General features: G+C 45.9%; 1 protein-coding gene across 2 annotated transcripts in view; it reads left to right on the top strand.

Moving 5' to 3' along the window:
* Nucleotides 1-15,279, top strand: part of immp2l (inner mitochondrial membrane peptidase subunit 2) — a 236,312-nt gene that overhangs the window by 14,905 nt on the left and 206,128 nt on the right. Inside the window, exons 1-2 of one of the 2 annotated variants that reach the window (XM_030732266.1) lie at nucleotides 12,519-12,660; nucleotides 12,793-12,934. In XM_030732266.1, coding sequence (XP_030588126.1) covers nucleotides 12,800-12,934 — 135 coding nt within the window. In that variant the 5' untranslated portion in view covers nucleotides 12,519-12,660; nucleotides 12,793-12,799. Of the gene's footprint in view, nucleotides 1-12,518; nucleotides 12,661-12,792; nucleotides 12,935-15,279 lie in introns of those variants that run through there. The other variant, XM_030732265.1, reaches the window with a different exon arrangement.

Raw genomic sequence — 15,279 nt, forward strand, 5'->3', positions numbered from 1 at the left:
GATTTATCCATCCATCCATTCGCTTCCGCTCATCCAGGTCGCCAGCCTGTTGCAGGGCCAACACAGAGACAAACAACCTTTCACACACACATTCACGCTGTCATTCACACCTATGGGCAATTTAGTGTAGCCAATTAACCTAACCCCAGTAAGTGCATGTCTTTAGAATGTGGGAGGAAACCGGAGTACCCGGAGGAAACCCACGCAAGCACGGGGAGAACATGCAAACTCCACACAGAGAGAGGGAGAGGCCCGGGCCAAGGTGGAATCAAACCCAGGGCTTCCAGATGTTATTCTAACTGTGAGGCAGCAGTGCTAACCACTGCACCACCGTGCTGCTGCACAGGATTTATGAAGGGCTTATATATAAAATGAAGAAATGACTTGTTTTGCAAATATATTTATGACTGCATTACTGTATCAGCATTATAATCAGTCCAGTCGTTTTTGGCTACCCTTTATAGAACTATAATGTTACATTTGTTGCAATTTCTGCAGCCCTCTTGGCAGATCTCTCAGGAAAAAATACATTTTTAATGTCAATGATAATTTTGACCTTCATTAATAAAGAATATATGAAAGGCACTTTGCCAAGAAGTGATTGCAGCTTCTACCTGTGACAGGAGTGTTGTTTCTCGCTCAGAATGACATAATATCATTCACGAGAGATGTGTTTGACACAGATGTTTCACAGATGTTAGGCCAAAAATTAATCTACAGCCATTTAAATACAACCAATAATTTTTGGGGGGGAAATACTGGAAATCATTTTTTTGGAACAACACGGCATATCTCTAAAACTCTTCAAAAGTCCCCGATGACACCGGGAAAAGTCACTAAATTTGATGCTGGTCACTTTTTGGACAAAAAAAAAAGTCACTAGGGGGGTCTGAAAAGTCCAAGTGACAAAGTCACTAAGTTGGCAACACTATCTGCCAGTGTTGCCAAAAATTGCAGCTTCTACCATGTGATAGGAGTGTTATTTATGACTCAAAATGAGTTGACATCATTCATGAGAGATAATATTCGAGATATGCTTGACAGACCATACGTCAGCAAGTAATTTACAACTATATAAATACCAGCAATCATTTTTTTGGAAAATACTGGAAATCATTTTTTGGCACAAGACCCGCTATTCAGATGATACAGTGGTATGCAGATGTTTGGCCACCCCTGATAATTGTCATGATTTTCCTTTATAAATCATTGGTTGTTCAGATCAGCAGTTTCAGTTAAATATATCATAAAGCAGATGAACACAGGGATATTTGAGAAGTGAAATAAAGTTTACAGGATTTACAGAAAGTCTTCAATAATTATTTAAACAAAATTAGGCAGGTGCATAATTTTGGGCACCCCAACAGAAAATTTCATCAATATTTAGTAGATCCTCCTTTTGCAGAAATAACAGCCTCTAAACTCTTCCTATAGCTTCCAATGAGAGTCTGGATTCTGGTTGAAGGTATTTTGGACCGTTCTTCTTTACAAAACATCTCCAGTTCAGTCAGGTTTGATGGTTTCTGAGCATGGACAGCCCGCTTTAAATCCCACCACAGATTTTCAATAATATTCAGGTCTGGGACTGAGATGGCCGTTCCAGAACGTTGTACTTGTTCCTCTGCATGAACGCCTCAGTAGATTCTGAGCAGTGTTTAGGGTTGTTGTCTTGTTGAAGTATCCAGCCCCGGCACAACTTCAACTTTGTCACTGATTCTTGAACATTGTTCTCAAGAATCTGCTGATATTGACTGGGATCCATGTGACCCTCAACTTTAACAAGATTCCCAGTACCTGCACTGGCCCCACAGCCCCACAGCATGATCGGACCACCACCAAATGTTACTGTGGGTACCAAGTGTTTGTCTTGGAGTGCTGTGTTCTTTTCCCACCATTCATACCGCCCCTTGTTATGTCCAAATAACGCAGTTTAGTTTCATGAGTCCACAGCACCTTATTCCAAAATGAAGCTGGCTTGTTCAAATATGCTTTAGCGACTCTGTTTGTGGCGTGTGTGCAGAAAAGGCTTCTTCTACTGTCCCATACAGCCTCTCCTTGTGCAAAGTGCGCTCAATAGTTGAATGATGCACAGTGACACCATCTGCAGCAACATGATGTTGTAGGTCTTTGGAGCTGCTCTGTGGGTTGACTATGACTGTTCTCACCATCCTTCTCCTCTGCCTATCTGAGGTTTTTCTTGGCCTGCCACTTCAGGCCTTAACTAGAACTGTGCCTGTGGTCTTCCATTTCCTCACTATGTTCCTCACAGTGGAAACTGACAGCTGAAATCTCTGAGAGAGCTTTTTGGATCCTTCCCCTAAACCATGTACATTTTGCGTACATGCAGTGCAATACAATGTTTTAATGGATAGGCAAGAGTATATTTACTACCAAGATATCCAGAATTTTTCAACACCGGGATGTGTTTTTAATACTTCCTATTACATTAAAATACCACCAAACCAGGAGAAATTAAATGTCATGAAAAAATATCAACATTTTCTTTGTACACTTTTGGGGAGGGGGTCTGTGAATGACCCCTTAATGTGCTGGAAAATCATGAAAATTGACCTTGGAAGTGCTTAAAAGGTGCTTGAATTTGATCCTGGAAAAGGTGTACGAACCCTGTATATGAAACCAATCAAACACACACACACACACACACACACGTATATCTGCAGATTAACACTATTTGCACTAATTAATAAAGTACAAATTTTTTTGTGCATCAAAGTTTAAATGATGTACACATTAGTCACACATGACCTTTGAAGTCCTCAGATCATCCTGGGAAGATCTCCATGTGTACCCTCCATTGTATCTACGGATCACTGAGGAAGTATCACCTCAAACAAACCGGTTTCTTGGGTGGTCATTAAATCCCAGAGACGTGGCAGTAATGCACCTAGAAGCTGCCTTACTGACCGCCAGGTGCTGGACAGGTAAAACGAGATTAGATGCTTTGGTTCAAACGGAGGAACTTACAAAGCTGAGACGACTGCAGCCATCACATTATGTGTGTGGAATAACTCAGAGGAATAAGGAGATGATCTCATGTGAGCAGATCACTTTCAGGTTTCAGGGCTCGTCATCTTCGTCTCACTTTGTAGTTTGCATTTTTAGCACAGGTATTTTTTTTATTTGTTAATTTTTTTCTTCATCAGCAGCAGGGCTCATAATGATATCACTGTGATGTCACAAACATTGAGAGCATGGATTGGCTGAGGCTGTTGTTTCGGGGGAATCATAGGAGACTTTTGCAGCAGGACCGCGACCAGGACTTTTGTTTGAAGCATCCAGCTCCTCCTTTAACTCTCCAGCATTTAAAGAGTGCGGCTGCTGCTGTTCTCTGTGAAGCTCTCAACCAGCACTTGTATGAAAGTGTGCCGTAATTAAAACTCTTCTGGCTGCTTCAGGCATCCTTCTTCACCCTTTTCCTGCCTCAGTGCCACAGCCCTCTCTGTCCTAAACCTCCGTCACACTCACTTGTGGGTCAGAGCTTTTCTGCAGCTCCCCCTCCTGTTTCCCCTGTAAAGCCCAGAACTGCTGCGGAGGCAGACGTGAAAGCCGGTTTGGGGGGAAATGTCCCAGCGGCCGTCTGTAATCAGCGTTCCTGCTGCCTTGCTGCATCCTCCCCTGTGGATTTATCGGTCTGGAAAAGGTTTGGGACGCTAACATTAGTCACCGACTGAGATGGAGTCCAGCTCAGAGACCCAGAAATTCAATTCCAGCAATCTGAGCAAAAGCACACCACAGTGTCTGGGCCTGATGGTGGCTGATATGCTGAGCTCAGGTCTGCTCTGGGGGCTCTCTGCTTGCTGAATTAGAAATGTATACCTTCTGTATCTGGCTCATCTGAATAAATTGTTGAACTGCTGACAGATCTGAGCTGCTTTTAGACATAAAGAGGACTCTTTACCCTGAGCACACACTAAGTGGCACTCTTTGACTTTTGTCTGCTCTTTGGAAGCGTGTTAGAGAAGCTTTTATTTCAGTGCCTGCTGCAGTCTAATAACCCCAATAAGTGTTTGTTTCTGATAACCTGTCTGGTCTGTTGCCATGGCTTGTTACAGAGCTCCTTCTGCATATCGGGCACTGCCATGAATACCAATGCTGAGAGAGAGATGTGCCGCATTAACTCGTTTGTCACTATGCCGACAATATTAATGCCTTTTCTATAGACTTGATAAAGAGTGCTCCCCCAGCGGAGTTCACTTTAATGTGCTGGCGTGCAGTTGTCACCATGTCATAAACAAGCCACAGTGAAGCGGGCGGCTGGCGAGGACGCATTCCTCAGACCAGCAGCAAGAACCAGGGAGGGATACTCCCACAAAAGCTCGTTATTCCTTCTCATTCTCCTCCTCTTTGTGCTTTGGTCTACGCTGCAAGACAGTCTGTCCAAATCCAGCAAGAACTTTTTTATTATTACCTTTATTTTAGCAGCAAGTCCCACTGAAGTCTCTTTTACAAGGGAGACCTGGCCAAAAATCTGGGATTTTTTTTTTTAATCTTGAGTTTTGATGGAAAAGGAGCTACAAGCTGTTCATCTCATGCTTCCTCTTTACAACAAGCAAATTATAAAAGAAGTCACATTCGCAGGCTTTTATTATGGCAGGACATAATAATGATCATTTCCTGCCATCAAATAGGCTGAAAATCCTTTCGAAGTAAGAACTAAAACTTTGAAGAAATGTGCTTGAGACCAATGCAAAGGTACAGATTTATGTATGTATTATTATTTTTGGCATTATTAAGAATGCATTTCAAACTGAGGGGGCAGGAGCAGATTAGACATTACCCAGATTAATAAATATATTATAAATATAAACCGTATGAGAAGCTGCCCATGAAAAGGAGTTGCCTGTGACTCAGCAGATGTTACAGCATGAATGAGAAGGAACTTACATTGGGAACCATATCAAGGCAGGGCTGTCTCCTTGCATTTTAAACTTTACATCAGATGGCACCTCATTAAAAGCACCACATTAATGCTCTTAAAGCATAGACTGTATCTAAAAAATGGATGCAGCCACAGTGACATCGCCCATTGGCGGTGTAACGTTTTTCCTTTAGAAAGTAAGTAAAGTTTATTTCTATAGTGCTTTACAAGAATATGGTTCACAAAATGCTTTACAATTCATAATGAAGCTTTAGAGCCAGAAGTGATCGTATTATAAGGTACTGCTAGCTAGCTTTTTTCTTTTTTATCAGAACAGAATGTTTGTCTTCAAAGTGAAAGTTTTGCTTTATCGCTGCAACCACCATATTTCAAAGGTGCTACTTTTACTTTGAAGGCAAACTGTTTCCAGTTTGCAGTGCACTTTTCACAGTTCCACCCCCGCCCGGTGAGTGTTTGCAGACAAGTCAGCATCTTCCATGCAAACTACAGGTGACTGTGGCAATCTGCTCGTGACCAAAGCAATTACAAGGAGGTTTCGGTGCAGCGCTGCATACCACTCTGCAACCAAGAGGTATGCAGTCTTCGACTAGCAGCAACCTCCACTCGCCAACCAATTGCTGAATGCACCATGTTCCCCTGTGGCTGCAGAAGTGCACAGCCTGCAGATTGATTCTGTGGGGACTGACTCGTTTTTTGAGTCAGCCTCAATTAGATGTTCATCTAAGTGCAGGTTTGTGCATGCTTCATTTGTCCACATTGTGTACTGGTATGAGCTGCTGCTTAATCTCTGTAAACAGGTAAAGATGAGCCTGGTCTCTAAAATGTAGGTTAAAAAAGGAGACCTTTCATATGCCCTGGTTCTGAGTGGCCACCTGTCCCACACGCTGGTGAAAATTGACCTAAAAGGCACTTTGAGAGGTTTTCTTCTGTGAATGTTCAGAAACAGCTCAAACATGCAGGTCTCTTAAACTGCTGCAGTCTGGCTGCTGATCCATCCCAAACATCTCAGATAAAGATGATATTCCTGAACACAAACTTTGAAAAGTCAAATGTTTAAACAGTTTTGACCGTTTGAATGTTTTTCAGCATTAATTCACAGAAGTGAGTTTGCATGGCCAAACTTTGGTGCCGGAGGTCGGTTAAAATAATGAAGCTGAACACTTGTGTAACCACATCCTTGAGCTACTAGAAGCTGTCTTACTGTGGCTTTTAAAAGCTGACGTTGAGGAGATATTCTTTCACTGGAAGAACTCAGTGAAGGTACTGAATTATTGATAATACGCATTTTTTAATTAAAAACCCAGGAAAGAAGAGTAGTTTGGGGGTGTCTTCCTGTATATTATGATGTGGACATTTAGCTAACAAGGTGAGAAACTCATTTTTCATTTAAGCGTGACTTTGATGTGGGTCCTGCTGTGTCAGCCATTTAAATTGTGCCGACAGGAAACCACGGGAAACAAGGTCGTTTTGTAGCTGCGAGGTATCGGTGCAGAAAGGATTCGTCTGTAAAAGCGAGCGGAAACCTTGAAGCTGCACATCGAGCTTCCTCTGATCACTCACTTGTTCTCTGTGGGGGAAATTATGCTGCATGGACGTGTAATGGCAATATGTTCATGTCAGGATGGATTGTTATGGTAGGATAGATTTTCTGCACCGGTGCTGGAGTTTCCTCCCTCCAGCACATGGCGGCTGACTGATGTCTTACAAAGCCCGGCGGAGGCAGATCAGCGTGGTTAATAGGATGTAACGTATACGGAGGCCGTGATCGCTCCTTTGCCTGTGGAGGCCGGAGCGCTGTGGCTTTCTGTGCATGTGTGTCTCCGTGATGTCTCCACGCAGTCTCTCACTGTTAGATGCTGGTGTTCTCTTGCTGTCACTTTCCTGTCACCTGTCTCACCTGCTGCTTCTGCCCTTGTTGGCTGTCTCACAGCAGCACTGCTCCTCTTTATTAGCGCTCTCCTCCTCACACTCTTGCCTGGTTGAAGCCATCCACCTATTTTCTTTCACTTAACATGAGCATTGCATGGCAGCAGTATAAGCAGCAATGCCCAGACTTCTCTGTCCTAGGCCATGTCCTCCAGCACTCCCGGGGGGACACCGAGGTGTTCCCGAGCCTACTTGGAGACATAACCTCTGAGGTCTCCTCGTGCCAGGACATGCCCAAGAACCACACACAGAAAGCAACCTGGTCACTGGGCTAATTTCAGTTTTGAGGAGCAGCAGCTCTTCGCTGAGCTCCTCCTGAATGACCGAGCTCTTCGTTGTATTGCTAAAGCAGAGCCCGGACACGCTTCAGAGGAAGCTCATTTCATCCGATGGTATCGTCTGCTTTCAGCTCCTTCCTTTACACACACATCCTCCTCTGTTACACCAACCCTCTGCATGTCCTCCTTCACGACATCTATGAACCTTCCCTCCTGCCTGCAGCTCTTTTCCTGTCCTAGTCCCTACAGTTAGTCTGTGCTCTCACCTCCACTCACTCGCCTTTCCTCCTCCTCTCTCTGTCTCCTCACCCGCCTTTCCTCCTCTCTCTGCCTCCTCACCCGCCTTTCCTCCTCTCTCTGCCTCCTCACCCGCCTTTCCTCCTCTCACTGCCTCCTCACCCGCCTTTCCTCCTCTCTCTGTCTCCTCACCCGCCTTTCCTCCTCTCTCTGCCTCCTCACCCGCCTTTCCTCCTCTCTCTGTCTCCTCACTCGCCTTTCCTCCTCTCTCTGTCTCCTCACTCGCCTTTCCTCCTCTCTCTGTCTCCTCACTCGCCTTTCCTCCTCTCTCTCTGCCTCCTCACCCGCCATTCCTCCTCTCTCTGTCTCCTCACCCGCCTTTCCTCCTCTCTCTGTCTCCTCACCCGCCTTTCCTCCTCCTCTCTCTGTCTCCTCACTCGCCTTTCCTCCTCTCTCTCTGCCTCCTCACCCGCCTTTCCTCCTCTCTCTGTCTCCTCACCCGCCTTTCCTCCTCTCTCTGTCTCCTCACCCGCCTTTCCTCCTCTCTCTGTTTCCTCACTCGCCTTTCCTCCTCTCTCTGCCTCCTCACCCGCCTTTCCTCCTCCTCTCTCTGTCTCCTCACCCGCCTTTCCTCCTCTCTCTGTCTCCTCACCCGCCTTTCCTCCTCTCTCTGTCTCCTCACCCGCCTTTCCTCCTCTCTCTGTTTCCTCACTCGCCTTTCCTCCTCTCTCTGCCTCCTCACCCGCCTTTCCTCCTCCTCTCACTGCCTCCTCACTCGCCTTTCCTCCTCTCTCTGCCTCCTCACTCGCCTTTCCTCCTCCTCTCTCTGCCTCCTCACTCGCCTTTCCTCCTCCTCTCTCTGCCTCCTCATCCGCCTTTCCTCCTCCTCTCTCTCTGCCTCCTCATCCGCCTTTCCTCCTCCTCTCTCTCTGCCTCCTCATCCGCCTTTCCTCCTCCTCTCTCTGCCTCCTCATCCGCCTTTCCTCCTCCTCTCTCTGCCTCCTCATCCGCCTTTCCTCCTCCTCTCTCTGCCTCCTCACCCGCCTTTCCTGCTCCTCTCTTTCTGCCTCCTCACCCGCCTTTCCTGCTCCTCTCTCTCTGCCTCCTCACCCGCCTTTCCTCCTCCTCCCTCTCTGCCTCCTCACCCGCCTTTCCTCCTCCTCCCTCTCTGCCTCCTCACCCGCCTTTCCTCCTCCTCTCTCTCTGTCTCCTCACCCGCCTTTCCTCCTCCTCTCTCTGCCTCCTCATCCGCCTTTCCTCCTCCTCTCTCTGCCTCCTCACCCGCCTTTCCTGCTCCTCTCTCTCTGCCTCCTCACCCGCCTTTCCTGCTCCTCTCTCTCTGCCTCCTCACCCGCCTTTCCTGCTCCTCTCTCTCTGCCTCCTCACCCGCCTTTCCTGCTCCTCTCTCTCTGCCTCCTCATCCGCCTTTCCTCCTCCCTCTCTGCCTCCTCACCCGCCTTTCCTCCTCCTCTCTCTCTGTCTCCTCACCCGCCTTTCCTCCTCCTCTCTCTCTGCCTCCTCACCCGCCTTTCCTCCTCTCTCTGCCTCCTCACCCGCCTTTCCTCCTCCTCTCTCTCTGTCTCAGCCTGCTGGCTTACTTGTGGTTCCTAGGATACTTAAGAGTAGAATGGGAGGCAGAGCCTTCAGCTTTCAGGCCCCTCTTCTGTGGAACCAGCTCCCAGCTTGGATTCAGGAGACAGACACCCTCTCTATTTTTAAGATTAGGCTTAAAACTTTCCTTTATGATAAAGCTTATAGTTAGGGCTGGATCAGGTGACCCTGAACCATCCCTTAGTTATGCTGCTATAGGCCTAGTCTGCTGGGGGGTTCACATAATGCACTGTTTCTCATTCACCTTATTTACTTTGTTTATACTCCACTCTGCATTTAATCATTAATTGATATTAATCTCTGGCTCTCTTCCACAGCATGTCTTTCTCTCCCCTCAGCCCAACCGGTCGCGGCAGATGACCCCCCCTCCCTGAGCCTGGTTCTGCTGGAGGTTTCTTCCTGTTAAAAGGGAGTTTTTCCTTTCCACTGTCACCAAGTGCTGCTCATAGGGGGTCGTTTGACTGTTGGGTTTTCTCTGTATTATTGTAGGGTCTTTACCCACAATACAAAGCGCCTTGAGGCGACAGTTTGTTGTGATTTGGCGCCATATAAATAAAATTGAATTGAATTGAGTTGTCTCCTCACCCGCCTTTCCTCCTCCTCCTCTCTCTGCCTCCTCACCCGCCTTTCCTGCTTTCTGTGATTTGCATGTTGCTGGATGCTGCAGCATGGCTGCACTCTTTCCTCTATCAGGAAAAAAGTTTCCCCAAATATTAAAGTAGCCCTTTAACCTGTGTGCAGATTGGACTTGTTGTGTAATAAAAAATGGTTATTTATTTATTTTTAATCTGGTGTGCAGCATTCAGCGAGCTTGTGTGGTTGTTTTAGTATAGGTTATGTTTGTGGGGTTATGCTCAGTATTTTTCCCAGCTGCAGACAGATTTCCCTCAGGGACAAATAAAGTTAAACTTGAATTTTGTCCAAACACCAAATGCACCTGTGGGTCTCATATTTTCCGTGCTGCTCCACTGACATCTCTTCTGCTCCCCATCAGCCCTGCTTTACTTCTGGCTGTTTAGTCTCTGATTGGTTAATTGTCAGGATGCCACTCTGAGTGCAAACGAACTGTGAGGGCTTAATGGTGATGAATAAAAGAGAGATTGGGGAGGATTTGCTGCACATGTAGTTTTGAAGCATCCAGAGACAGAAAACTGGTTCAGCCATCTTTTACATGCTGTACAACAAATCTATATAGCAAAGGTTTTTAATGTGCTCCCTCTGGCCTGTACTGCTGTTGATCCAACTGAGAGTCATTTCGGAGATCTTGGCTGTAGAGATGCTCTTGAATAAAATACCTCGTGTTGATCATCAGAATGACCAGAAATCATGACTCACCTACAAAAGCCATAAACTTTGTTGTGAACAGTTTCATGAAGGAACTTTCTTCCAAACTTCAGACCCGAGCGTTCATCTACCCGTGACCCGAGGCCAGAGGACACAATCCAAAATGCTTAAATGAAAATATTAACACAGCAGAAAAATCAAACTGCATTACGCATGTTTCCAGTTGCTGAATCAGTCTGTGATGGATCAGACTGAGATGGTCAGCAGAGGTAGGTCTGTAGGTGTGCTGGTCTGTAGCTCTTGTTCTGCTGTCTGTGAGCTGGAGGCTGGCTCTAACCAGAACCTGAAGCAGGCAGAGAAACGGCCCCGTGCCGCTACGCTGAGTTCACCAACAAGCTGCAGTCCGAGGTGTGAAGGTGAAGTCCGTGATGAGGCAGCTCATTACTGCTCCACCATATGCTGTCACTGTGTGTGTGTGTAGCATAACGGTGTGCAGAGAAGTGTTCCTTCAACAGGATTGCAGGATTTTCTCAGTTTCCACTGAGATGGTGGCAGCTGGTGTACTTCCACCTACAACTTTATTCTTCTGCATGAATCCAAGAACTCCGTCCTTCTTGGGAACGTTTCATATGACCAGGATTTCTACAGGCTGTCTGATGGTGGTTCCTCACTTCGACAGTACTGATATATAAAAACATCTTTCACTGGTAATAACATGCAGTAAGATGTAAGCTGTTGAACTGCATCAGAGGGAAACAGATTAACTCTTAGTTTTTATTTTATTTATTTTTTAATCCCTAAATGTGTTCGCCGACACCTTCTGCCTGCAGACCGTGTGGAGGCAGAGTACAGCTTGCTGCTGCTGATGTTTCATCTGAAGTGATGTGGAGGTAATAGCTATGGCAGATCTCCAGAGTGAGGACAGTGGACGTGGAGACGAGGCTGTTAGCTGAAGGCAGCGGTGCACGGCTGCCGCCGCTGCCGCCGGCTGCTCGGTCATTTCACGCCTGTCTGGGCTTCCTGGAGCGCACCGGCAGAGGGGATGGAAAACTCTGTCAGGAGGAGAACGGGCTCAGCGTGATGTGCTTTCAGTGCTCTGTCGCCAAACTGTGATAAGAACTTGCAAGAGGACGACTTCTTTTTGTGACTTGAGTTTTTGTCAGTCAGGCTCAGATTGTTTACCCATGACTGGTTCTGGAGGGAGGCAGAGCCGTCTCTTAATGTGGAAGAGAGTTCTCACAATGATGCAATCATTAATCAATCAGTTGGCAGAAAAAACTGTAGCTAAGTAATAATTTGAATCCACCTGGAACATCCAGGGCCACATGCATGATGCTTACAGGCTGCATCTCCTCCAACTGCTCTATTTATAGTAGTGACATTAATCTGCAGCAGCAGCGCGGACTCTCCTTTCTGGTTTTCATTTTCTAAAAGCATGAAATGTGTTCAGTTCCACTGATGCTTTTGGGACCAAAGTGGTTCTAAAGTGGGAACATCAGCAGTACGTGTGTTGCAGGTGATCGTTGTGGGTGATGGATGTCTGGGCTTCTGTCCTGCTGCTCCACACAAACGGTGGAGCTGATATTTGTGATATTTGTTCCCGTCTTTGCAGACTTCCTGTCCTTTAAATGTGTTTGTATTTTGTTGTGGGCGTTAATGATTGCAGTTACAATATTATCCGTGAAGCGATTTGGGTTATTGACCCGTGACCAAAAAAACCTAAATGTTCTTTGTCTTTCTTTTCCTGATTTGTTAGTTTCTCTTAAATTTGCTGTTTGTTCTTGGACATTTTCCAGTTTTCCTTTGTTAAATTTACTTTTTTTGTTCCTGTAAATTTGGAGGTTTCCCGCTCATACATTTATTTCCTAACCCTAACCCATTTTTTTTTCTGGAATATTGGAATATTTTTTCCTTGTACATTTTAATTTTTTTTAATTTTCTCGTAAACTCATTAAAACAGCTGTTTTACCCATCCATCCATTCTAGGCTGGAGCCTATCTGAGCTGTCATAGGGCGAGAGGCAGGGTACACCTGTACAGGTCACCAGCCTGAGTCACTCGGAGACAGACAACCATTCACACCTGTGGGCAATTGAGAATCACCGATGAACCTAACCCCAGTAACTGCATGTCTTCGGACTGTGGGAGGAAACCCACGCAGACACGGGGAGAACATGCAAACAGCTGTTTATTTTTTCTCTTGTAAATTTACAACTTTAATGTCCAAAGTTTTTTTTTTTTTTCTTCTTCGTGTGAATTTGACGCCCCCTCAGCTGCTTCAGCGGCCCCCTCTAACCCTAACCCACAGATGCTGTGACTGATGCAGGAAACGGTGATAGAGCCGCTGTGGTTGCCGTGCTGATCCTCATAGGAAGCACCATTGATAACTCATATCGGAGTGATTGAATGAGTTCATACATGCGATGTAGCCTACTTTATTTGCCTCTTTGTCTCCCCACAGGGACCAGTGAAGTTTAATCTTACGCATTCTGATCTGAGTGCAGTTTATTTGCCTGCATGTTGTCGTGACTGTGCTGCCTCATTCTCTCCTGTCCAGACTCCCGATGGCTCAGCAGGCGACGGCGGGGCGACGCTACCTGCGAGCGTTTGTTAGCGGATTCTTCGTCGCCGTCCCGGTAACCGTCACCGTCCTCGATCGATTCGCTTACGTGGCGCGAGTGGAGGGAGCATCGATGCAGGTGAGACATGCAGCACATCCACCTGTCAGAGAGGAGGGGAAGCTGCACTTTCTGGATGTCTAGCTTTACAGGTAAACAGCAGGTCAGAGGTCACGCAGCGTGTTGAGGCAGGAAGAGGAGCCTGGCATGCAGCTTTTCTACCTGAAGACTCACTGTGTCCTACTCACACCTCAGACTGTGGCCCAGCTGCTGTTCATAAAGTTTTAGGCATTCATATTCAAATTTCAGTCAGTGCATTTCTGCTTTAAGTCTCATGTTTGGATTAAATCTTTATAATGTTAAAGTGTTTCATCAGTATTGAATTACAAATGTCCTAATTTTGTGTGATTGTTGATGTGCGAGTGGAGCAGGAACTCTGTGCATAGTGGTAAATGAACCAGTTATTATAAAGTGCTGAGTATTCAGTGTTTTACACACATTCATACAAACACTGTTTTCCATTTAACATTCACATTCATACTCGGACTGTTGCATCAGAGAGCAACTTGGGCACTCAGACCGGAGCGGCCAGGAATCAAACCACCAACCTTCACAGGATGGGCCAAAATCGAAGACACCGTCTGAGTCGCGGGCCGAAGAGGATTAAAAATAATCATTTTAATCAGTAGTATGAATGTATATGAATACAGTAATCCCTCGCTACTTCGTGGATTTTCACTTATCGTGGGTGTTACGTTCCAGGACCACCCGCGATAAGTGAAAATCCACGAAGTAGGGATATTTATTTTAATACTTATACATTATTGTAGTAGTTATACACTATTTTAAGTTTTTATAAACCCTCCCCACACACTTATACTCCAAATATATACATTACTGTACAACAGTACTACGCATGTGAAGAACGAGTACCACAAAAACCCGCGAAACAGCGAGAATACCGCGATAAATATTTTACACTAATATTGATTGAAAACCCGCGAAACAGCGAACCGCAAAGTAGCGAGGGATTACTGTACAGCAACTTTTCCCTCAACACATGAAATAAAATATTAAATTATATTTTTCTTCAAAAATCACAGCAGGAAAAATTACAATTCTGAAGCTGATGAAAATTTGCAAAATTTTCAGGTAAAAACTGTGATTGAATTTGTGCACTGTCCAGTTTCTCAGCACAAAGCTGCAAACACAGCCGTGGAGACCTGCTCTGATTTTATTTATTTATTTGGGGGGGTCACACATGTGGTCCCCTCACTGAAGCTGCAGGTTTAACTCACTGAGATGGTTCAGTGTGTCGCAGAGAAAAGCCGACTCACACCTACACCGTTCATCCAGCCCTGCTGAGTCTTTTCCTTTGCTTTCCATGAACTGACAGATTTCCTCAGGCAGCTCATCTCACCTGTGTGATCAGGCACGTCACCAAATTCAGAAGCCATTTCCTCCGAAACTGCCGCTGATTTCAACCATCGTCTCTTATAAAGTTCAGTGTGTGTTGCGGCGTGTTGTCTTCAGGACTTTGCTGCGCAGCGTTTCCTGCTGTGTGAGCAGTGATGCACTGTCAGCTCACCTGTACAGGTCTCCCTCTGCATCTTCTCCCGTATCTGTGCCACAATCCGCTCTCTTCCCCGCACATGGCAGGCAGGAAAAGAGACAGTTTACCTCTGATGTCAGCGATCAGGTCCTCTGCCTCACCTGTTTAGAAAATCCCTTCTCTCCACTTTTCATTTGGGGATTTTTGGGGGCCAGGCTGACTTAAATGTAACCGTAAAAAGTGCTGCCGCTGTTTTTATCCACTGATCACTGATCAATATCTGTCATTGACAATGCGGAAAACTGGTTGGAGCAGGTCTTGGCCTGTGTGGCAGCTGTTGCAGTGCATTGTGGGATTCTGTGGTTCTGGACTGTGGTTCAAAAATCAAACACATTAAGTAAAATATAATGAACACAACCTGCTAACTGAAACTTGAGCCTTCGTGCCCTCGCCCCCCCCGGCAGGCGCGGGAGGTTATGCTTTGGTCACGCTGGTCTGTGTGTTTGCAGGATAACTCAGAAATTTATGAATGGATGTGAGTGAAAGTTTCTGGAGTTGTTGAGAGTGGTATGAGGAACAGTGGATTACATTTTGGCAGCATCGTATCGGCACATAGATTGTGCTGGGCGGTGCGCTCTGAGTGCCCTTCTATGTTAGAGTATTCTTTCACTGCTGGGTTTGATACAGAGTAAAATTGTAAATGGTACACCAGTGATCACAGATCCAATTTAAATATGTCTGTGTAGATTCTCAGTTATCCAGGTCATAGTAGTCTCTGGAGCTTGAAAAAGGCGACTGGACTTCTTTTTGTTTCTTGAAGACGTTTCACCTCTCATCCGAAAGGCTTCTTCAGTTCTCAACCAAATGGTGGAGA

The sequence above is a fragment of the Archocentrus centrarchus genome, chromosome 6 (genome assembly GCF_007364275.1).
Source record: "Archocentrus centrarchus isolate MPI-CPG fArcCen1 chromosome 6, fArcCen1, whole genome shotgun sequence".
Classification (NCBI taxonomy): Eukaryota; Metazoa; Chordata; class Actinopteri; order Cichliformes; family Cichlidae; genus Archocentrus; species Archocentrus centrarchus.